General features: G+C 35.8%; 1 protein-coding gene across 6 annotated transcripts in view; it reads left to right on the top strand.

Annotated features, from left to right (window-relative positions):
- Window positions 1–25,809, top strand: part of FMN1 (formin 1) — a 188,629-nt gene that overhangs the window by 103,022 nt on the left and 59,798 nt on the right. For all 6 annotated transcript variants that reach the window (XM_048305986.1, XM_048305987.1, XM_048305985.1 and 3 more), the window contains 6 exons: window positions 3,385–3,472; window positions 12,581–12,642; window positions 14,810–14,898; window positions 19,438–19,567; window positions 20,961–21,107; window positions 24,398–24,457. In XM_048305986.1, the coding sequence (XP_048161943.1) occupies window positions 3,385–3,472; window positions 12,581–12,642; window positions 14,810–14,898; window positions 19,438–19,567; window positions 20,961–21,107; window positions 24,398–24,457 (576 nt within the window). The remainder of the gene's footprint in view (window positions 1–3,384; window positions 3,473–12,580; window positions 12,643–14,809; window positions 14,899–19,437; window positions 19,568–20,960; window positions 21,108–24,397; window positions 24,458–25,809) is intronic.

Below are 25,809 nucleotides of genomic sequence, written 5' to 3'. Positions count from 1 at the left end.
TTGATTTGCTATAAAAGTTAGTGAGTGGGAATGGAGGGAAATGCTGCGATATGCAGGACAGCTTTTTAGCTTATGGCTTTTCTCAATAAATTTAAATATTATGGAAGGAATACACGCACCACCAGGAGGAAGGATTTAGCTTTTAATCACTAAAGTAAACTGAATCTCTTCAGATTTCAGCACCAGTAAGTGTCCTGGACAGAATGTAGACATTGCAGTTAGACAAAACAGTAAAGTCTGTTGTATAGTATTTAATGAAATACATTTCTGGCTACATTAGAGAAACACTTTCTAATGGGAATGACAGAATAATTTATTAGTGTATTCAAGTTTTGGTATATCTTCACTTTTAAAGTAGATTATAAAGATTTGAAAATTCTAGATGAGACACTTGTGTACAGCCAATCATCTAACTTAATAACACTAAAAAATAGTCAGGGGAAAAACCACAAAAAGTGAATAATACTGTGGATCAGTGAAGTAAATGAATTATCACCAGCAGTCACAATTTTGTCACTAAGCCAGAAGATGCTGCATCCATTACAACAATACATTCATAGTCTGGAAAAGCAACAGGCAGCTGGCAAACCACCCCCAGCTGGTATAGCAGCATCAGCTGGCGTCAGCTGGGTTTTAGCTGCTTACCTGTCACTGCCAGCTACAAGCAAGTCCCAATATGCTGAGAGGTGATCAGTGATTTGTCTTTTAAAAGCACAGACTAAATAGTTCAACACAGTCTTTACAAACTTTCCTTTTATTTGCCTTATGTTTTTACTGAACTGACAAAGCGCTGATTTTTTTTGTGCCTCCTTTCGTTTGGAATTCCCACACATATGTAATTCTGCCTTAGTGACTTTAACAGAATAACCATAATTCGGGACAAAATTAGTACCTTTGAAAATTAGTTCTGTTTTACTCCTGATTATATATTTTACCTGCAAAATATTGCAAGTTACACATTAATTCTAAAAATCTATGACAGAAGTCCAGTATAATACTTGGCGCTATAACTGTGGGTTTGAAGTAGTTTTATGCTCAATTTAAACTATTCTGTTGTCATGGTCTTCCATTTTTACTTGCTAATGAATAAAGTATTAGGCTTCATTTACTTGGTTGAAGCTGTTTCAGGTAGTCTGCATCTAGTTTGATGCCTGGTAATTGTGACCATGTGTACATTTGTCTAAAATGCATGTGAACATACAGTCAGTTGCCATTTTAATTCATGAATCTCTGGTCTAGCTTTTAAAATTATATAGTGTCTTTAAGGGTTTTTGTTCACAAATCTTTTAAGGGGGAAGTCTTGCTTAGTAATGTGAGCTAGTTTGATCATATCTGGAGAATGTATTAACACTTACAAATACTTCAGTGGAATGATTTCAAATGTCATATTGCCTACAAGAGCTATAGTCTGGAAAGGTTTTGCCTCAAACTAGGCATGTCTAATGGGGTTTATGACAACCTATGAATTTGCCCTGAACAAGGTCAACTTGGAGGTCAGTGAATGCTATACAAATTGCATACTGCTCAAACCTGTAATTATCCCTGTAAGAAGTTAATGTGCTGAGGAGTTCAGCAAATTCATGTAAAGCTTCAGAAATGACCATGATAAACCGAGCAGTTACTTACATTTGCTCAGAAGAATCAGTCAACAGGATGTGATGCTTCCACAGTGTTCATTTAAGGTAATTTGGAGCAAAATTGTCTTCTCTGCTTGTGTACTCAGGAGATAAAGAGCCTGAATTCTTTGTCATTTGAAGAAAACACTTATCATAGTATTACTTTCTTAATATCCATCATATGTGCTGTACATATAGGCAGAAAAAGCTCTCAAGATAGATTTTTTTCAAATTTTGGCAGAAAATATGCAATATCTACTTTAACGTAAGTTTATTATTGAGTGCCTACAGGAGGGACCTAAAATATTTGTCAGATCTTTGTTGAAGACAGCATGTGTTCCAACTTGTGCATATATATTCCAATTTCAGTACTCTAAGTAAGAACTAGCTTTGCATTTTCACGTGAAAATGTCAGTATAATTTCTATTTTTCCTGTATTTGTCAAAAAATCTACTCTTGTCTAGATAAGTGGCTAAGAATTTTCATAGTTAAATATTTGTAAATCACATAAAACACAGCTAGGAAACATTTGTCTGAGTTACTATAAATTTTGTCAGTTAGCTGTCTTTAATGTGAGCATCAATAAAAGTATTCCAGCAATAAGGGATAACAATTACTTTTTTACTATTATTAAATATCCAGATATAAGTGCCACCTTTGATTTTAACATTTAAATTAAATTTGAAGAAATATAGATTAAATATTGTTCAGATAATAAGAAAATGATAAATAAAATTATAATAGGAAATAGAAAATAATAAATTTAGGGAAAACATAGCTATTGGTTTTAATTTTGCGTATGAGTTAGTATATTTCATGGTATTTGTTCATCAGCACTATGAAGTAAGCCATCATCTTGGATCTGAACATTTTGTATTTCTGAAGAACTTGTGTCTGTATTGCATTTTGTGATGTGCTCCTGTCATATCTTCCTTATGAAATAAATCAGAGTCACAAATACCGATAGCCCAGACATTGTGGGAAGTTTGTTTTTTACATGTCTAACATCTGAACTACACTGATTCCTTTCATTATAACTAATTTCAACCAGCCAAAATAACATTAAGGTTTCCCTTCCTCCTCTTTCTCTTCTCCCCCTAAACTGACATCAGAAGATATTACAGTCTGAATGTCAGTACATTATACTATTAAATGTCTGTTACCCAAATGTGAGCAAAATCCTGAAATCCCTGTGGAGTGTCAACAGTGTGAAATAAGCACATTCAGACACGAGTAAAAGAAATACTTTCAGTAGTGCCCAGTGTTCCAAAAGTACTGTTGAGAGGGCATAAAAAGACAATTCTTCAGTTCCTCTTGGTCAGGAATTGATCCTTTGCTGAAAAAATAGACATAAACCCGTTCACACTGAAATGTAAACTACCAGACAAACTAAGGGACTTGCGATGTACTTGGTGTCTTAAATCGTTATTAAACATGATTTAAGAAGAAACGGGCAGACGGTGTGCAGGGACTGTATTTCAGAATAAATATTTGATGTGCCTTTTTCTTTTCCTGCTTAATAGCATCCTACAAGTAAGAGCTAATGCTGTTTAGTAGACTTGGAGAGAATTCAGTCTTATAAGTCATTTGTTAAGGTGCAGAGCACAATCATAAGATGAAGGTCTTACTAGCACATTTAGTTAATAAAAAGGTTTGATGCTTGAAGAAATACTGAATTAAATACACAAATTAGCTTCTGTTATAAAAGTGAATGAATCCTTTGTAGAGCATTCCCTTGATCTCGGATCATTTTGCATCATCTTTCTAGATTATCAAATTGCTGGATGGAAAGCGGTCTCAAACTGTAGGAATTTTAATATCAAGTTTGCACTTGGAGATGAAGGATATTCAACAAGGTAAGTGTTTCTTACACCTAATGTATTGTACTTGCATGAATATTTTATCATATCCCTCAGAGAATTTCTTACATTACGTGTTTTGAATACAGTCTCCTAAACTACCAGAAGAATCATTCTTCCGATATATTCCACTATATGTAAAAGTTTCACCTAAAAATTAGAATTGAATTTAGGTACAACTCCTTCTGTACCATTAAAGTCAGCATAACACTTTCAGTTCAGGGTTTTCATATTCCTCCCATGCAGTTCCCTGCTTTTTCTAAAGCCAGTCGCCCACCAATGGAAGTTAAATGGAGGGCTTTCACATAAATCTTTTGGGCTTCAAACATGCAGTCGGTATTTTTTAATATTTACATTTTGCTTCATTAACAGTATAAAAAGTACATCCCAAACTGATGTTACCATGTAACAGTCAGAAAGAAAATTACTGGATGGCATTTTTCAAAGTGTAGGGCTAGTCAGTTGTAAATTCCATTACTGGTAGAAATTATTTGAGTTTGCCAATACAACTGTAGAGAAATACAGATTTTTCAGAACACTGGGGTAATTGAGAGTCTGCTTATGTTCTGGATTTAAAAAGATATTGTTTAAGGTTATTGTTTATTTCTTTTTCACATTAAGAAAAGGAAAATATTCACCATTTAAAACAACTGCTGGAACAACTCAAGTTGATGTCTCCTTTTTTGCTATTGTTTTCCCTCCATCTCATGCAAATACTGGGTAGGGTGTTGAGATGCTGCTGGCATTGATTATTATTAATTTCAAAAGAGCCTTTGAGCATCTAGCACTTTAAAAGCACAAGGGCTTACAAATGTCTCTTGGGATGCGGAGGAATAAGGAAAAGAAGGAATAACTTTGTGCCTGCCAGTATTGTGTGAAAGGTATCAGAATGAGATGGAAAAAAACTGCTATTACTAAAGGTCTTTTGCTGGCAGAAGTTACAGCAGCATAGGGATAGGATAGAAGCTGTATTATAAAAACTGGCTAATATTCTTAAGGATCTTCAGAGATGGGTTTTCTTTTTATTTTCCATGCCATGATGTTCTACTAAAACAGAGCGTCTCTATCTCTCTCATCTGTTCGCTGTACTTCTGTAGCTTTTGAAATCCTCTGGCCAATTTATACCAAATCTAAGAGAACATAATGACACAAATATTTGGGTGTATATACAATAGCCTTTTTGGCTTGAGTCAGCAGCGCACTTTTGAATCACATTTACCAGTTGTCCTCTTTGCTGTATTTGCATTGCAGAGCAATGCAGAGCAGTCTCAGAGTGCACAAACATCCTTCAGAATCAGATTAAATAAGAAGATATGCTTTAGGAGCATGCCATCAGTCTCCATGTATAGCAGTCTCTGAATTCCCTAGGATGAGATCAGAGAGAGTTAAAACTCCCTGAAACATGTATAGTGTGAACTGCTGCTGTCTACAAATCCATTTCTCAAGACTACACTTGCAGTTGTAGACATAGCTAATGTAGTCCTACAAGTTTAATGAAAATTAGGGTGTTGGTAGAAGAAGACACCAGAACAAGTGCTGTCACTGAAGTAAAACTTAGAACTCATCGCCCTTTCTTGTCTGAGGTAGCAAATGACTGGCCTGTCACCACATGTGTTGCTCAAGGCAGCAATAGGATGTGCTGCCTCTTGCTTATGGAAGCAGCTAAGAGCTACCATCAGGATTTGGGAATACCATAAGTGGAAGTTTTTGAAAAGCATACTAACAAAGCAGTCTGACTTATTCTAATCAAAATCTGTGTTCAGAGACTATCTAGGGAAAAGAATCCCATTCGCAAGACTCAGGGAAAACATTGTTCTGTAGAGAGGACCTTTAGAAATGTGTATTAGTCTGAAGATAACAGTAGAATTATGCTTGTTTCTCCTTTAATGTGTGTTTATTCCATAGTATTTTGTGTGATTAAATCTGTGGGCAGTCCTACCAATCAGCAGACAAATTATTTGAAGACTGCTCTAGTCAATGCACTGGATGAAAAAAAATCATAATAGGCTAAATAACATATGACAACACCTAACGAAGAAAAGCATGTAATCGTTGGGTCATGAATGTCAAATTTTTACAAAGTGAAGTTGCAAAGAGCTACCTCTAAGAACATGCAAATTAAGCAGTCACCTCTTTTTTCAAGCCAACTTCCATGGAATAATTCAGTATGTGAAAAACAGGGAAAAGTTAATGGTCTTTGACCACTTACAACAGAGAATGTAGAAACCTGAAGCAAAAGAAAGTCAGAAATGAAAAATATCTAGTTTTTATTTCAAGCTTTTATGACTGTGTTTGTTGTAAAATCATGTACAAATGAATGTATTGTCTATGTATCATGTACTGGTTACTCTGCCTTAGGGAGCAGTTACAGGATACAGGTAGAGAAAACTCAACTGCCCTGTGCATACAGGTGCATGCAAAACTAGACAAGACAAAAAAAGAGTAATCGCAAGAAAAATTGCATCCTCCTTTAAAATAGTGCGAGATTTCTGCATCCATAGGATTATCCTCTCAAATTAAAGTACATAGCTTCACAGCATATTCTGTAGATAACTCAGCAGTGCAAAACAGGCAAGTGACCATATCTGGCATCCAGATGTTTGAGTTTGCATTTGATAATGCGCCAGCCACCACACTTCAGGAGGGGGATCTCCCACACATGTTCATTTAAGAGAGTGAAGTTCATCCTTTGCTGATAAGTTTAAATTTATGCTGCATGCGAGTACAGTCCAAGGAGAAGACAACGTAATAATTATTTTGGGTGGTGTTGGTGTTAAATGATGCGCAGGGAAAGTTGTCATGCTGCACCCGTCCTAGTACTCAGCTCTCTATTCAGTGGGAGAGAACAAATCCTAGGTGCTTCAGTGTTCTGAGAACACTGGTGAATCCGGTACTAGTGAGGGTAATAAAGTTTCTTATTTGACCACTATTAATATTACTCACTTCCTGAGCAGAAGAAGCAGGCAGAAAATCTGTCTGACTCAGTATGCTATACAGGATCTGCATATTGGAAAAACAAATAGCAAATATCAAATTGTGCATAGGTTTGAGATTATTTTTAAGGCTGCTTCTCTGCATTTTTTTAAAGCCTTTATAAAGAAGAGATGAGGAATAGTAGAGATCACTTGTTAGGTAAGCTTTAAGAGTACACACTTAGAGAAGTAATCTCCATTTCATATCAGTCCATTTCTGTCTTTTCCTGTCATTGCTCAGCTGAAATACTACAACTTGAGAGACTATCTTGTGGCTCAGCACTATTTGTGTGGCTTTGCTGTTGAAATACTATAACTCACTCCACAGTGAGGTGTTTCAGTTTTGTTTGTAATGGGAAATGCTCATTATAACTATATGTGAAAACGCTGTGTGGGCCCTTGTCCCAACTTTTTACAGGACAACATTCCACTCACTGAGACAGTTCCAATATAGAGGGTGGCAATAGCGGTTCGCTGGAAAACACATAATAATACTATTTTCTGCAGCGTATGTTATTTGTGCTGGCTTTCCATGAGCTACTGAGATCCTTGTTCAAGAGTTAACTGGCAAAATTGTGGGGCAGCCCAGATAAAAAAACTTTTAGTTACAGAAAATGGGATGTAGATAAAAGGTAGATGCCTATGTTCAAAAGATAGATTCTCCCAAATCCCTCCCTACCTCCATAGTACCTGCATTTTGCCACTAAAATTGTAGGGCACTGGAAGTTCTGCTTCTGTACATTGGAGGAAATGTTTCACTGTCAAATATCCATGAGTGCTGTCAGGACACATTAAGTAGATGGTCTGCTGCTGTATTTTCCATGGGACTAAATCTTTGAGCTATGGTAGATCACATCAGACACATAGTTAATAGGTTATTGTACTCTTCGTGGTGGTAAAGTGCAGTATTACTCCAGGTAGAACAGCTGCAGGCTTTGCTGCTACATTTACCGAGGCCAGAGTAGCTGTGCTGTAGCACTACAATGCTGACACAGTGTAGCCTGTATGACAAAGGGAAGAGCTTAACATTGATTCTTAGCATCAAGACTGTTTTTAATGCTAAAAGTGAAGTGTCTGACTGGTTTTCTTCAGCTTTGTGATTTCCCCTCCATTGTCAGCATACATGAATAAATAATTGGAAGGATGTGAACTGTAGATTAACCCAGCCAGACTGATGATCAGTCTAATAACCATTCTGATTCAGTGTTACATTTCTAATCATCCTGGTATTGCTCTGACTAGAGGCCGTGGAAGGTATATAAATAGGTTTGCATTGTCTTAGTGCAAGTTACGCCTTACAGCACATTTAAACTTTAGAGACCGCTATCACTGATAACCAGGCATTTTTCTTAGCATCTTAAAGGCTACGTTTTGTGTGCATAAGGCAAACTATTCTAAAGCAACTCTAATCTGCAGACCTTAGTGTGTTCAGAATTTCTAAATTCCAGTTTGTGTTTTAACCATACCATGCAGTACAAATAGTTTCACAGCTTCTCTTTCTATTATATTTTGGAAATACTGCTGGGTAAAGAGAAATGCTTTGGAATATTTCTTACTTGCACTATGTGACAAGAGTTTTATGGGGTTTCAACTGAAACATTTTGCAGGATGAAAGTATGGATTATAAAGATATAAAAACTGTTGTTCCAAAGTTGAGTGACACTCCCACCTACGCAAAATATTACATGTATGTATTCTATATATTCATGCTATATTATGCATGAAGTGTAAAGATAGCTGCATACCCATCTCAGAAGCTGGGAAATGATTTTAATTTAAAATTAAATGTTTTTCTCTTTTTTGGGAAAATTCACAACATACATTGTTATGAATCTGTTTTGGATATCCGTTGTGTGTGGGTAGGTCCACATTAGTACCAGAGTCTTTTGTTCAAGACTTCTTGCAGGATTCAGGCTTTCTTTGTCTTCTAAAGCTACATTTTGCCCATGGTCCTTCTTTATTATGTATATTTTTTTTGTGTTGCACGGCAGTTAATACTGGAGAAAACCTTTAAATAAATTGATAACATATCAATTTTTCAGAAGTAAAACAGAGTGATTTGGATATTACAGGCAGTTTTGCCAAGTCATTGTCTAATTGATTAGGTCAGTCACAATTTTATTTAAATTTCCCGATGATGGGCTGCATGTTCCCATGAAATCAAGCCTTACTCAACAGAATGTAGTACATAAAACAACTAAGTACGTCCAGGTCAAATAAATGTACCTTTGGCAAGCTCCTTTTATTTAAATTATGTACTTCTGTTTTATCATTTGGGAGCAGTTAAGGTGATTTCTTCATATTTCATAGTGTAATTGTCACATTAAATGGTTGATAGTGGTGAGTATATGTAAACTCTGTTAGGAGGACTTAAATCCTGATTTAAGCACTGTTTAGTAGCAGTGAGGCTGTATATCTGATTCAGCCCCAAGACTGCTGGTATTTAAGCTGATTTAGAGGAGATAGGTGTATTTTTCGTATTTAAGCTCTAAATTCTAAAGTTGTCCATGGACTGCAAACAGTAGGCTTTAAATTCTCAGCTTTTCTTTGGTTTACATTTTTTAATTGATCAGAGTATGTGAAAAACCCATGCAGCAGGGAATTTGTTAGATTCATTTTTTAGATGTTGGTATGTTAAAAACCTTTGGTATAAGTTTATATTTGAAGCAATGCTCTTAGTATGTGAAATGTAGCTGGCAAGTATTTTTATGTGTGCCTGTTAGTTTGAATGCATGATGCAGATCTGTTTTTTGTCCTAGCTGACGGTTATTATATCCTAATGGGTGCAACCCTGCACTAATGATCCTTGTGTATATAAATTCTTCTTCTTGTGAGCAGACACCATAGGCAACATAAAAATGTTTGCCTCAATTTCCCTGCAAAAAAGGATCTCAGAAACCAGACTTGGCCAAGTAACAGATTTTTTAAAGGTAGAGGAACCCAATAAAATTACCAGCTTTTCACAGCATGGGTCTACTTCCTTTTGACATATTGTGAGGTGTAGGTGAAATATGCTAACTGAACTGACAGTGTAAGGAAGACAGATAAGTAGAAAGCAAGATGAAAGTAAAAACCACCGATGATGATTGATATTGTAATAGCTATTAATTGTTTTGGTGCCTCTTTTGTAGATTTATGATACTTCACCTATATTACTTACACTTATATAAGCCGTGATATAATGAGATATAATGCATTAAAGTATCGTGGTTAAATTCACTGTATCAGGAAGAGCGTTTTGAAAAGCATATCAAGTTTTGTATTAATTTTGATAAAGTCTATATACATATGAATAAAAGTGGCTTTTGTTTTTCATAGAAAAATTTAAAAACTTTTGTTGTTCCCTTAAGTAAAAGTCAAAATTTTGATCTAGTGCAGTGGGGTTTTTTAAGCTTCTGCAATTCAAGCTAATTTACACAACATACTGTGAATGTATTGCACATATTATTTTAAGAATAAGAAGAATACTAAGACACCTGTGAATCTGAGGATTTCTTCCAGCTTTTCAAAATTATTGCTTCTTTTCAAAAAAATGGGCCAATCTTCATAAATTTGCATGTTTTCATTTTTGTCTTCTGCTCCAAGTGTGCATGGCATTCAGTTCAATCAGTCAGAAAGAAAAAAAAAAAAAAGGCTGAAGATACTAAAATATATGAAGATGAAATAAAGGAGGTTATTTGGATTTTGGCAGTACTTCTGACTAGTTACTGAGAATATGTCTCTACATACATTGACATCCTAAGATGTCCAGCTATATGGCTAGATTTTTAACTGCAGTTGTCTGCCCATGCGTTGCCAATAATAGCAGTACAGGTTGTATAGCAAGTAAGTCAGAAAATATTTTCTTGCTGCTTTTATACAATCACATGCTCTCTCCAAAAGAGAAAATAACTCATATCAATGTCTCTTAAAATTGATTATTATTAGTTCTGTTAAAAACGTGGTTTAGCAGATTGTAATTGTATTTCATTAGTTTTTATCACAAACACTTTTTGTTTTATCATGTGACTTCAAAACAATGGTGATTTGTTAGATCTTGAGTTGAGTTAGATCTTGATGTTGAGTACAGAAACATGGATAACAGCATTAAAAAGCACTTTGTGATTCTGGGGCCTTTTTGGTGACAAATATCTGGCTAAAAATTTGATCTAGGTGTGTAACTCTTGATATTTTTATTAAAGTGGGGTTTTTTATCAAATTACTTCTTGTCATCATAATAGTTCTGTACATAAAAATTTTACTATCAATTACATGCTTTGCATTTCTAGTACAAGTTTAAATTGCCTCCACTAAGTCGCTTTTTCTAGATACAAGTAAATTTCTTTTCTGGACAATTAAATTTCTCCTCATAAGCAGATTTCAGAATATGCTAAAATAGGATAAAAGTTAAACCACAAGGGGAAGTTTCTGAACTCCATATGCATATTGCTAATCTTAACAATTAAATATATTCGAATGTGAAACCAATTTTCCAAGAGATTTTCCATCTCTTGAGTTCTTTAGAAATTTTATTGGATGATACAGAAGACAGTGCAGCTCTTGGAACAGTCTTGGAGGAGGTAAGAGATAATCTCATAAATTCAAACCCTAATGAGTTTTCTTTAAACAAAGATTTTTTCAATCTCAATTGTTCAGGCTTTATATTTGGTTACTGTCTTGAGGGTTTTTGAATCTTTCCAGTAAGACAAAAATGGTTGGAAATACTGCTTTTTTCATTGAGACTGTCTTCTGTATAATTCTTTACTTCTAACCAAGGTGTAATGTCAACAGATGGAATCACAATTGACAGGCAGAATTTTAAAGGATTCTAAATGTCACTGGACCTTTTAATAAAATTAATTAGCCTGCCACAGAGAAAATTTACTAGCCTGCTGGTTAATTTCACAATGTAAAATCATGGGGTAGGTGGTAGAGCAGGTGAAAGCTTATTACTTTTAAATAATTATTTAAAGATGTGTGCATTGCCTCTTCCAAGCATTGATTGCAAAAGCAGCACGAGCTTTTAAAATCTTCTAAATGCATAAGCAGTTAAGGATCATTTGAGGAAATATAATACAGTTGAATTAAAGGTTATCTTATCAGATAGTAGCTAATGACAATTCACTGGTTATGTGCTTGATTCTTTTGGGATTAATGCTCTCAGTAATATTTAAATATAAGTCATGAGTTTTAAAACTGTGCCCAGTCCCATTATGATTCTTGAGGAAAAGCTGGTTTCAGAAAATTTAAACATCCAGAGTTACTTCCATTCCATTATGCATCTCTCAGCTTACTGGAATTTAACATTAGAGTACATTGGAAAGCACCATGAAGCAATCCCATTTAGTTTTCAGAAGAGTACCGATACATTGCCTGAATTGTAACAGGATTTGCAAATGCTGGAAGCATCTATGTCATATATTCCAAACACAGCAATATTTGGAACTAAGATAGGAAACATTTTGAGACTTCTCATTTTTAGTAATGAGGAATATTAATTGCTGAAGAGTATACTTCATGTGTTTCAGTGTGATATTGAAAAGTATTTATCTGGAAATTGGCATGTGGGTAATCTTCTATTGGAAAAAGCTATCTTAAATGTGAGCTTGTTGAAGATAACAAAAACTGTAGCACAATCTTTTGTGCTTGCAAATTTATAACTTGCAAACTTTGAAAGTTTGTCTACTTGTCTATTTACCGAGATTGCTAGCTCCTAGACAAGCATATCTCCGTGATTTCCCATGCACACAGGGAGACTTAAATACCCTAACCCTCAATTCCTTCCTATCCAGCCTTCTAAGCTAGCATGAAATCTGTGCTGTTCATTGTCTGGTATCAGTTGTTCTCATGTTCTCTTGTCAGGCCAACTACACAATCAGCTGGCTGCTTGACTGGTCACATCTTTGGCTGCTGATTATATTGGAGAGAAAAAGTAGAACACTATTCTCCTATGACAGAATTTACAGAACATTCTTGCAGGAGTGCTGTGATTTGATGTCAGAAAAAAAATAAAACGCTGAAAATAAAAAAATACTAACTGGATACACATATGTCCTTTATCTAGGTTAGAACCCTTTGGTACATTTCTCAGGAAAAAGAATTGAAGTTTCAATTATGTTTTCCAGTGTCTAATTTGTGTTTGTATTCCATACAGCTATCTTGTGTGTTGATGACTCCGTAGTAGATCTGGAAACACTGGAAGCACTGTATGAAAATGTAAGTAAAGATGGGGTAAAAATTTGATTAATCACCAAAGTATTTCGGACACAGACTTTAGGCTCCACAGGGAACTAGTGGGTAAGGTCCCCTGAGAAATTGTTTCTGATGCTTCTGGGGTCCATCAGTGCTGATTATTTTTCAAACACCACCTCATGAAGGGCAGAGGAGCAGGCAATTCCTAAATGTCAGAATTCAAGCAGATGAAGCAGAAGGTTGGCTTGGCTGAGCTGGGATCTTCTTTTGGAGCTAAGGCAAAAAAAGAAGGAGTATGCCCAGAGGAAGTAAAGTCAGGTGATGTGGGAGGAATACGTAGATGCTGCTTGCCACTGAAGGGAGAAAATTTGTGCAGCCAAAGCTCTATTGGAGTTGAAGCTGACCAGTGCTGTGGGGGACAATAAAAAGAGGTTTTTAAAATATGTTAATAGCAAAAAGCAGTGTAAAAAAATAACATCAGCTTGTTACAGGATGAGGATGGCCACTTCACAAACAGGGACATGGACAAGGAAGAGATGTTTAATGCTTTCTTTGCCTCTGTCTTCAACATGTGTGATGGGCTGAGGGGCTCCCAGTGCCCTGAGCTGGATGACCATGACTGTGAGATTGACCAACTCCCAGTCAGCTCTGAACTTGTGTGGGATCTGCTGCTCCAGCTGGATCCCTGTATGTTTATGGGGCTGGATGGAATTCATCCGGGAATATTCAGAGAGTTAGCTGATGTCATTGTGAGGCCTGTGTTGATGATTTTTGAATGCTCTTGGGAATCTGGAGAGGTCCCAGTCAACTGGAAGTGTTTGGAAAATGCACTCAGGCACATGGTGTGATTCTTGGGGTGTCCTGTGCAGGGCCAGGAGTTGTACTCAATGATCCTGATGGAACCCCTTCAACTCAGCATGTTCAGTGATTCTGTGATCAAAGGAAGCCAGTTGATGTAATCTTTTTGGATTTCAGTAAAAATGTTGATGCTGTCTCTCTCAGTATCCTTTTGAATAGAATGGCCAGCACACAGCTGGACAAACACATCACTTGATGGGTGAGCAACTGGTTCGTGGGTCAGGGACAAAGGGTTATAGTGAATGGGGTGACATCAGACTGGTGACCTGTCACTAGTGGGGTTCTGCAGGGCTGTATCCTAGGCCCTGTGTTCTTCAACATCTTCATTAACAGCTTGGACACAGGACTGGAATGTGTATTAGGTGAGTTTGACGATGATCCTAAATTGGGAGGAGCCATTGACTCCCTTGAAGGCAGAGAGGCCTTGACAAATCAGAGGGCTGTGCAATCACTAACCACATGAAGTTTAAAAAAGACAAGCGACAGATTCTGCACCTGGGATGGGGCAACTCTGGTTAATTACACTGGAAAGAAGCTCTATGGAAAGGGACCTGGGGGCCCTGGTCGATGGCAAGTTGAACATGAGTCAGCAGTGCCCTGGCAGCCAGGAGGGCCAGCTGTGTCCTGGCGGGCATCAGGCACAGCATCGCCAGCCGGGCAAGGGAGGGGATTGTCCCTCTCTGCTCTGCACTGGGGCAGCCTCACCTCAAGTGCTGGGGGCAGTTCTGAGAGCCACAGCATAACAAAGATATAAAGTGTTACAGAGCATCCAAAGGAGGGCTATGAAGGTGGTGAAGGGTCTTGAGGGGAAGACATAAAAGGAGCAGCTGAGATCACTTGGCTTGTTCAACCTGGAGGAGACTGAGGAACAACCTCATAGCTGCCTGCAGCTTCTTCATGAGAGGAGGAGGAGGGCAGGCACTGATCTTCTCTTTGTGGTGACTAGTGACAGAACCTGAGGGAATGGCCTGAAGTTGTGTCAGGGAACATTTAGATTAGGTATTAGGAAAAGGTTCTTCACCCAGAGCTGGGTTGGGCACTGGAACAGGCTCTCCAGGGAAGTGGTCACAGCATCATCCTGACAGAGTTCAAGAAGTGTTTGGGCAATGCTCTTGTGCACGTGAAGTGACTCTTGGGGATGGTTCTGTGTAGTAAATGGCATGTAAGGCACTGAAGGAATTTATCATAGATCTTTAAGCGTTGCTCTTTTGCATAGTCTAAATGTTTATCAGTAAAAAAAAACATAATTGCTGTTTGCAGGCAAACAGGTAAAGTAGTAATTTATTATTTTCTTATTAATTAGTAACTAATTAGTTTATATTAATTCACTCAGAGAGCACAAAAGGATGAACTGGAGAAAATCAAGCAATATTATCAGACTTCAAAAGAGGAGGAACTGAAGCTTCTGGATAAACCAGAACAGTAAGATTTGGTTTTAAAATATTTTGTCATTATGTAATGTAGTCCTTTGATGGTATGTTGAAAGCAATTTTGGTATGTAACTCTTAGTAAGTAATTATAAGTTTTTTTAAATTATGAGCTTCTTTTTGTGTATTTCAAGGCATGATGAAAAATTTGCCTTTATCAAAAAACTTTTTTCAGGCATGACAGATTTTACTACATCAACTCTGACCACCAGAAATGATAAAATATAGCCTTGTATCAGTAAGAATTTTTGTTCCCATTCTCACATTTCTAAAAGGCTTATCCTTCCCTTGGAGCATTTATGGCTAAATTAACACTTCAGAAAGCAGGGCCAGACTGATTTTGGTTGTTAATTATTTGAAAGACCTGCATGAACAGAGGGTTTGGGCTGGTCTTGTGGCAAAGACACACTGTACACTCTGATGAAGTTGACTGAAGACCTACAAGACTGATTCCACAGTTCCTCTCCTGCAACTGTTGTGGCCAGTGACAACTGTTAGAATGAAAAACTTCTTAAGCGTTGCTTCTTCTGTAGTAATACACCTTAGACTGATGTGAAGGAATCCTCAAGAATTCATGAACAGAATAGTAATCCTGAATTTTATTTTAGCGTATACATTCGGTTTCAGATTTTGGCCTCCCAGTGTTTTTGTCTTCTGCTACTTCATTGCTTTTTCTTTTCGAACTCTTATCCTCTTCAAATCTTTCCCTGAGCCCTCTCTGTCATATTGTTTCCTTTTCCATCTTATCTGTTTTTGTCTACTCTGCTGTCTCTGATGTAAGAAGGGGTAGGGGGAGGAAGAACTGAAATAGCAGAGATAGTATATGATTGGTTAATGTCAGAATTATTACATGTTCATGCCTTTCTTTGCCATTAGAATGTTAGTGCTGAAGAACAGATTATTTTTTTTCTTTCTCTCCTTACGTGAGGCACTCATTTGTGACTGCGCACTAAAGAATAGGCTAGTGTTAAGAGATAAGGCTATTATCTTACTCTCAATTAAGAGAGGCTATTGTTTTTTAGAAAGTCTTAAGAAGACAAATGTCTGTAAACTGTATGTACTAGCTTACTTTTGCACCCCATATCCATGGCTTTCACTGCCTTGGGTTGGGGCATAAGGATACATTGTGTGACTAGCTGATGTTTTCCAGAGCTTGAAGCTTTGGCAGTCTGTTTGCTGTATGCCCAAGTTAAATAAATATGAATGCATTTTGTTTTCTGAAGAATACGAATCTTGTAGCGCTCTAGGGTTATAAGAAGTTGTCTTTTTTGTAACTTACAGTGGAGAGAGATTAATCTTAATTAAAGACAAAGTTGTATTTATACTATCATTGTTCCATAATTAAGAACTGTAAATAAAGCAGTTATACCTGGTGGTTCAGAGCGAAATAGTAGTATCAAAGACAAAAGATATTTTTTTATCAATTATTACTCTGTGCTCTCTCTGCAAGTCTCAACTATCCCATTTTTACCCTATTATTAAACTACAGAGGTTAGGAAAACTAGCTTTTTTAAAGGTAGCTTAAGGGGAAAACAATTTGCTTTATGCACTTCTGTGAATTTTGTTGGACCTTCAAGATAATGTGCTTTCTGAAAACTCAGTAGATCATGTGCCCCTGGCTTTGTTGTCTAAGTCAGCCTCTAAGTCAACCTACCTATACAACTGGAGATTTGTTGGAACTGTGCTTTTCTTATTAGCTCCATAAAAGGTTAAAGACAGAAAAGTGCTAAATTTGTATGTGTGATTAAAAATATTTGCTGTGGGGCATAAGCCTCATGTGTGGTTCAATGAAGATCAGAACAAAAGTGTAAATGAAGTAATTTATCAGATGGTTGCACATACTAACAGAAGTCATTCATATAGTGAAACCATTGATTTGAGTTCACAGAAGTCTAAAGGAAACCTTTACATGCTTGGATTACTAGACAAAAAGCTTTCGTGGTATCACTGATGTTCTTCTGCACGTGTGATTTTTATTTGTCTTGCTCATATGTTAACTTTGGCACAAACTGTAAGTATGACAGCAACATAACAATACCTCCCTAAATTAGGCTTCATGATAATAGTTGTTAAAATGCTAATATTAATTAGCATGATAAAGATTAATATGCAAAATTGGCCACAGTTTGGGGCTTTGCTAGCAGGATACAGATGTTACAGCTAGTTTCCAAGAGGCCCTTTTTGTTGTATTATATTCTCTGTGTAGTCCTTTCCACTGTGAAATAAGTACTAGTAAAGGAAATAGCAAAATATGGTATTGGTTTGAATGTAGTTTGATTCAGGAAGTAGGGAGCAATTTATAATTGCTGTCCCAGTAATGCCACTTGCTTCTCTTTGAAGGCAGCTCTGCTTGGACTTCAGGTTGAATCCTGCTGTCATACTTAGAAGCTTGCAGGATTAGATACAACTTTTTCCCAAAAAATTGTTTCTAAATTTTATATTCTTCAAATGTGGATAAATTAGTTTACCTCATTAGAATCAGCCTTCCTTGTCCATCTTCTGCAAGAATGTTCCCTGACAGTAACACCATAACAATATGCCTGCTTTGAAAGTTCTTTCAAGTCCTTTACTACAAGGTTCAGGTAGACTAAAAGAGTTTTCAAGTAAATGCATTTTTTACTTACAGTTTCTGAAAGAGAGGAGTACGATGTACCCTCACAGACATGAACAGCATATTTTCTATGTTTATTTTAGGCCATCAGAGTTGTAGTAATGAGAAACCCATCCAAAAACTATGTCATGGACATGTCATCATTACTTTAAAGTCAAAATCATACTTTTCTCAGACTAAAATTGAAATAAGAATATGTTTCTCTCCTAAAGTTTTGTCCATCTGAATTGGTAGTTTATCTGTGACAACCATAGTTTCATGCTATGACTTTTTGTTTAGTAGCTACATCTGTAGTCACTAGGATTCCTTTTTGTGACAGATTCAGTTGTAAGTGTTCTGTTTGGATATTTACTTTGGATACTCTGAATTCCAAAATCTGGAGACATCTTCTTTTTATGCTGATGCTCTTTTAACTCTCGTCACAATGACATTGTATTCTGATAATCAGCCATGTGGGAAATAGTTCTCTTTTCACAGGAAGGCAAGAATATGTGTCATTTGACTTTTTAAATTTAAACTATTTAATTCTATGTATGTTAGAACTTTAATGAAGCAGTTTGGTTTTTCTTTCCTTTGTTTCTCTCACACAAAGTGCAAAATACCCTCTTTTTTTTTCCTGGCAATACCATTCATTCCCAATAGGAAGCATTTTTATTAATACCAGCTTGGCATTTTTTTTTTCCCACTTCTTAAGTCTAAGAGCCAAGCTGGGCCTCCCTGATCCTTCTCTCACAATAGGTTTTTTCATCAGGCAAGAAAGAAAAAGAAACAAAAAGAAACAAAAAAATGGTATTCCAGTTAAAACATAGTCTTTCACACCAGCCACAGGTGAATTTTGCTGATTTTTTAAACAGTCACTATGTACTCAGCAAAGCCTAGTATGTGTGAGAAGTGTATAAATCAGATTTGAACATATTTGAACATACTGTTATCATTTATTATGAAAAAGAAATAATTTGGAAAAATTGGGTGTATTGGCTTAAATAAATTTTTAAAAGTTAAGAAGAATTCAAGCTAATAAATTGAATACTGAATTTCCCATAATTCAGTGAGGTAGAAAAAAATCTTTATAGCATTGCATTAAGGGGAATCTAAGGATATCTGTAGACAGGAGATTTAAGAATGATGCTAAAGTGATATTGGAGCAAAAGACAAGCTTGCTTCTGGATTTCAAGAAAGCTCGTGTATCTCTGAAATCTTAAAACCTAAGAGCAAATTACTGCTATTATATATTGTTATTATAAGAAATGCTAAAGATTCTTGTATTATTAGCCAAGCTCTTATATTTTAAATTGATGAAAAGGGAGGAATTACTGATGCCTTTGGGATGCTTTGATTTTGTGAGATATGAACTGCAGTTGTTGGATATGCCTCTGTTTGGTTTTATTTACCAAAGAGTTAAAAGACAAAAAGCTACAGTAGAGTCATGAGGAATATGTACCTGTGAGGACAGATATAGAGCAGATGAAGAAGAATTAGATTGGAAGAATTAAATTAGAAGAAGAAAATTAATGCTGAGAATCAGAAGAAAGCTGTTGGCAGATATTTTATATTATGAAATAAATTTGTAGGAATATATTGAGTTCTGTATTTCTGAGCAGATTTTTAAGGGAAACAAAACTGCGTAAGTTAGTACATAGGTAGTGCTGTCTAGATTTTCCTTTTTTTTAAAATGAATTATTTAGGTTTGAGATTCTTCTATTTATTACTGTGCAGCTATGATAGTTAATGGACTGATATGATAATGATTAATGTCTTCCCTTTTTCTTGACATTAATAGGATTTTTTAATGCATTCTTAGCATAAAGAATATAACAATTACAGGCAGAGAAATATTCTCAGCACTCTGGGTTCCTACAATCCAGTATGTACCCCACAGAGAAGAATTACAAAGATTCACTAATAGTCCTTTTTTCCCCACAGATTTCTATATGAGTTATCTCAAATCCCCAACTTCGCAGAACGAGCTCAGTGTATTATCTTCCAGTCGGTTTTCTCTGAAGGGATAACATCTGTGCACCGGAAAGTAGATATTGTAACTCGTGTTTCCAAGGTAAGTCCTAATGAAATCTCAGTTAAAACTTAAATATATTTTAGAATATAGGAACCTTAATGCCGCTTACTGGCTTTTTAGGAAAATAAAACTATAGTAAATTTCTAGCTGCTTAAAAGAAAAAAGGGAAGAGGGAAGGTGGAAGGTGAATTGCGTGTGATGCCCCATGGAGTAGATAGAAATTATTTGTATTTGAATGGTTGATTTTTATTACTTTGCATATTAAGTAGTGTATCATATAATCTCCATAAACTATAAATTAAATACAAGACAAGCTTAGTACAGGGCCTTGCAAACTTCCTTTTTTTTTCCCTACCACTGTTGATGCCAATAGATGCTTGTCACGTTCATTAGCTTATTACTTTCCCTTGGCATCTATTAATTTCTGGTAACCCTGATACAGCAGAATTTTTAGTATGTGACAAAGCTCTACCTAATATTTTCATACTATGAAAGACTAAGGACCAGGTGCATAAATTATAACAAATTATGAAAAGTAGAACGAGGTAGAAATTGAGAGAAATTAAATAGTGGTCTAAAAGTCTAACATCCAAACCAGAAAAGTAGTTAATTTTACTTTTTTTCTAATTTGAAGGTCAGCTTTTGATTATCTTTGCTTTCACAAAGTACCCATGCTCTACGCCTTTGGATTTCTTTGCAGCAGTTACTTGTTTTTTCCTTTCTGAAGGAGGCATAAATAAGTAACTAGTGTTGTATGGGATAGGGAAAGTCATATTGCCTTCAATTTACTTAAGAAGAGTTCACACTGAAACTGATTTATCCAGTGTATAAGGCTACATAGTTAAGAATTATGTCTGTGGCCTCAGATTCTCAAGTTACAGATGTCTTTGTATGTAACTGAAAATAATTTACTCGTTCTCCGCTGTGTTTCTAGAACTGTTTTCTGTTCTGAGGCATGTAATTAGTTAGTCCTTAGCCCTGTTATATCTGGATTAAGTATGGATCCAGGAACGTGAATTTTCAGACCTATGAGAAGTAGACTGAATGACAGTCTGAGTCTAACCTAGTGACAGCAAAAATAGCCCATCTCCATTTGTGAATTATGCAAACTCATCATAAACCACCTCCCTGTCTGTAAAATTTTTGAAGTCTTCTGAGAATGTTTAGAAATCTTCCATTAATCTTTTGTCATTGACATAGTTTTGATGCCATGTAATTTGCTTCGTATGTACTATCTTAGGGAGATACAGTCTAAAAAAAGTTTCTCTTAAAGTTTTGGTTATTGTACCAGCTTCAGCTTCCCTTACCTATCAAGGTAAAAACAGACAAGAAAAAAACTTTAGCAAAAATAAAATTTAAAAAAGAGCTATTTTGTATTTTCAGTTAGAATTTTTGTGCCAACAGAATTTACAGACCAGTATCCATTTTCCAGGCTTTGCTGAGCATGACAAGTGTAAAGGAAATTTTGGGTTTGATTCTGGCTTTTGGAAATTATATGAACGGAGGGAATAGGACCCGAGGTCAAGCTGATGGATTTGGTTTGGAAATACTCCCCAAACTAAAGGATGTCAAAAGCAGAGTAAGTGCTAATGCTTATTTAAAGATAATTTTTCTGAAGTGATTTTTTTTTTATTGTTCCTTCATCTGTCAGAAGTTAATCTTTTATTTCTTACTATTCTTGCTTGAAAAAGCAAGGTGCTTTGTATAATTTTCGTTCATTTTATCCTAGCTTTTCACTTCCTTCTCCTGCACATGTGTATGTTTCCATAATTTCTAATTTCTCCTGTTCAGTACTACTAGGAAAATTATCTTAAGTGAGAACTTCTGTGTGTCTCTTTTACTAGCAGGGACTTAGTAACAGTAGGGTAGAGAGAAGTGAGAGAGCACAGACTACTCAAGCCTTCTCCAGTAAATGTCCCCATTCTTTTTTCATACTCTTAAATGAAGGTCGTTCTGTGTGAATAAAAATGCTTTAAAAATCAGGTTTAAAAACAAAATATCAATAGAAGTTCATTGTAGCATTATACACTAACAAATTATATATAAGGGATCAAAGAGATGTCACACCCAACAAGACACTTTCAGGGGTTTTTTTTAATTGTCAGTTAAATGGATGTAGGACATGAATTTTGAGTGGCATGCACAAGAAAATGCTCATAGATGGCAGTAAATTATTTTGTCAAAAATTGAGAAGCACTAGCTGGTTTTTGATTAGTCATGCTAGGATCAAAGTCAGGCTGAAAGGCTAGACACCTTCTGAGATGAGGTTACTTTGTTTCTTCTTTCAGTAGGGCAGAGGAGGAGGTGTTATGTAATGTAGGCAGTGGAAGCGCTGCTCAAAGTCATTCTTTGCCAAAACATACCAGGGCACCGCATGAATAGAGGAAGCAGCAAAGAATAGGAGATAGTTTTCTGCTGATACTGCTATAGACCTGGAGTGTGAGAAAAAAAAATCTTTCATGCTCTTCCACTTTTCTTAAGTGAAGTGCTTTCTTCACTACAAGAGATGTAGATTTTAAGCTTTTGTTCTCCATTATGCTTCATATACATAGGAATGCATTTGTGAGACAGGCAGTGTCAGCAAAACTGTACATCTGTGCAGCATTTTGGTCTACTTGTGTATATCATCATTAACAAAGTGTAGAAACACATTTAATGAACTGTTCAGTGAGCAACTTGTTTTAATGAAAGCTTTTTCCATAGGATTTGAGTCCTTTGTCTCCTAAAGACACTGAGGTGCTGGAGCATGTCCAGAGATCAGAAAAACTGGTAAAGAGTCTGGAGCACAAGTCTTACAAGGAGCAGCGGAGGGAGCTGGGGTAGTTTAGCTTGAGGGAAAGGAGGCTCAGGTGAAACCTTATCACTCTCTACAACTCCCTGAAAAGAGGCTATAACCAGGTGGGGTCTTCTCCCAAGTAGCAAACAACAGGATGAGAGGAAGCAGCCTCAAGTAGTTTCAAGGGAAGTTTAGCTTGGATATTAGGAAAAATTTCTTCACTGGAAGAGTTATGAGGCATTGGAACAGGCTGCCCAGAGAGGTGGTGGAGTTAACGTCCCTGGAGGTAGCACTTAGGAATATAGTTTAGTGATGGACTTTGCAATGCTGGATTTGCAGTTGGACTCAATGATCTTAAAGGTATTTTCCAACCTAAATGATGCTGTGATTCTAATTCTTGCTTTCCTATTCACTGTGATGGTTCAGCTGTCCCATATGATCACTTTTTTCCCAGTCCTACTGCATGGACAAGACACAGTACAAACAGCAGCTTAACTAGAGCCAGGCCAAGTTTCCCATTACTCAGGTGTTTGTTGGCTGACTAGCCACCTTGAAGAAAAATGTAAAACTCAGCTTTGTCTGACTTTTCTCAGTAGAAGTGCTAGGTATGGTCTCGCTCTTCCATCTATCTATAAACTTCATAGAATTTAGTAATCTCTGGGACTTTACAGTGTGGCTGAATTTAGCAAGCATGTTCCAAAATCACGCATTGTGAAAAGGAGTGCGTGATATAAAGTATAACTGTGTAAGACTTGTTCCTTAGCAAAACAAGCTAAAAAATTACATTATTTACAGTTTCCTGGTAGCCAGAATAAATAAGTTATTAGTTTAGATTAGTTTCCAAATTGCATAAAACCTCAAAGGGTCCAGTTTCTAGAGGTTGACATGAAACCTCGGAGATAATTGATAGACTGTATTTGCAAAGGAGAAGAATGCATGGTCTTGTACATTTGAACATTTAGGTATTCTTCCTGTGTCCCATTACTCCCTTCTCATGAATTGCCAGTAAGCACGTCTAAGTGAGCTGAATTCCATGAGCTAAGGTAAAGAGCCAATGCTAAATATCTCTTATTTCACATAAAAGTCATTTATTGTCACATGAGCTTAGAAAGTTACTTTTTATAGAGATTTTTTGACCTGCCAGTAGTGACTTCTAAAACTCTTATACATGCAGGGTGGCTTTTTCTGCATGACAGCAGTGACTTACTTAGTTAAGAATTTTACTGGTGTATGATACTAATAAAATATAATGTGTTGCAGACTCTCATATAGACAAGGCAGCTCTGTACAGGAAGTCAGACATTGTTCACATACAAATGTTTGTTCTGATACCTGTCAATATAAAATATGAAAACACATCCAAAAAACTTCAAAGACATTCCAGATATAATTCCCTATATCATGGTTCTTTTATATTGTTGAATGTAATGTATAACTTTTCCTTAGTTCATCTGGCCCATGCTGACCCAATGACATGTAACAAAATAAAATACTGTGTACAGTTGTGTGCAGGGACATGGAAATGGGGATTCCATAAAGTGAGAATTAAAATTCATATTTATATGGTAACAGCGCAGGAAATATATTTCTTAGTTGCATGCTGTCTGATTTCATATTTAGAATAAAATATGTAAAGCATCTATGCCTTTTTCAGATCTTTCTTATAGATGACTGAGATTAGGATTCAAGAAATCCTGTTCCCCTTAATGTATCTGAGGTGACTGTAATATTTAATTTATATAATGTTTAAGAGTAATCTTATTGAATAGCATTGTTATTTTTAGTTAATATTATTATTCTGTAATGCCTTCTATTATTAAATAAAATGTGAGGAGAGCTTCTCCCATGTACTCTTCTCTGCATGTATTTTTGCCTGGTGTTTAAAACCAAAAGAAACTTAAGATCTGGTGGTAGTGGTATGATGAAGCCGATGTTGTAAAAGCCAATTTTTTTTGGTCAGTAATGCTAAGGCTAAAAAATATTGGGAATCCTATTTCTCACAGCAATATAAAATAATAATCCATTTTATTTGAAATAGAGTACATTTTCATTCACTTGAATCATATTAATCACACATTTTTAATTTTTCCTAGGATAATGGTATTAATCTTGTGGATTATGTCGTCATATATTACCTACGCCATTGTGATAAGGTAAAGGATTGATTTGCACTATCAGCCTCTCAAAAAGTGGGTTTCTTTAAGAGATGGTAAAAGGGTTTGTAATAGCTTTATAGAAATCTGAACATAGTACCTCTGATGGGAAAATGAAATCCATTTGTTTTGCTTTCTTATAATAGTTGTGTACCTCAACAGGCATGAAATTTGCTGTAAGTTTTAAGATAAGACCTTGGAAAATTTTGCATTGGGTGTTCCACTGCAGGCAATTAGCTGTGACTGCTGCAGACTGGACAGGTGGTCACTGCAGCCCTGTCTTACTACATGTGGGTTGCTGTAACATCGTAAAATTCCTTCTGATGTCATTATATTGGAAGGCAGAAGTATGATTTCTCTCTTAGGACAAGATGCAAGGACAAGTTGGTATTTTAAGATAGGTGAGTCAGCTGATGGGGATGAAGTTAGGGGTTGAAATGCTGCTTTGAGTGAGTTACATTCTATTGTATATGATACTCCTCCGTATATGCGTTTATACGTGTTTTATACATTCATATACTAAATATATATATTTAATATATAAATATATATTGGCAACAGCCAAACTTATTGAGTGGAAAGTTTAAACTATTGTATTTTAAATGAAAATGTTGCTATTAATTGATTTTAAGAATGTGATTGCTTTTTTTTCCTTCCTTTTTTTTAAATTCGTACATAAAGTTGTTGAATTGATGAGTTAGCAGTTGTGAGATATGTAGATCTGTATCAGTTTTCTTTCTTTAGGGTTTTTGGGTTTGTTTGTTTCTCTTTCTTTTTTCTTATGTTTTCTGTTGTTGGTTTTGTTGGTTTGGGGTTTTTTGGGGGATTTGGATTTTTATGCTCTCTAATTAATTTATTTAAATATTTCTGCAAACTTTCTACTATACTGTAATTTTACTTCAGAGAATTTTGTAAAACAAAACAGTGTATCTTCCTTGGGAGGAAATAAACACAGTGTGATTATCATGCATTGCACTTTCTCCACCAAAATGTTCTTATCTTTATAATAATAAAATAATTTTCCCCATTCACAAAACAATTGGTTCTCCAACCTATGAGTTTTTCATTATTACAGACTGAAATCTATGAAGGTATATGTATATTTTAAACTCAGTAGTATATGCTTGTACTTATGACAGCAATGTCATATTAATACCATTTATACATACTTGTTAAAATTCCACTGGAGATACTGCTTTGAACCTTGTAAAGTTTTTTGTTGGTTGGTTGGGGATTTTTTTTGGCTTTGTTTTGTTTCATTTGGCGGAGCTTCTGTTTGTTTTGTTTGTTTGTTTGTTTTACTTCTGATTGTTTTTTTCTTACTGTGCTAAAAATAAAATATGTTTGTAGGA

This window comes from Corvus hawaiiensis, chromosome 6, assembly GCF_020740725.1.
Source record: "Corvus hawaiiensis isolate bCorHaw1 chromosome 6, bCorHaw1.pri.cur, whole genome shotgun sequence".
NCBI lineage: Eukaryota > Metazoa > Chordata > Aves > Passeriformes > Corvidae > Corvus > Corvus hawaiiensis.
The sequence above is the reverse complement of the archived record's forward strand: the minus strand, read 5'-3'. Positions and strand labels throughout refer to the sequence as shown.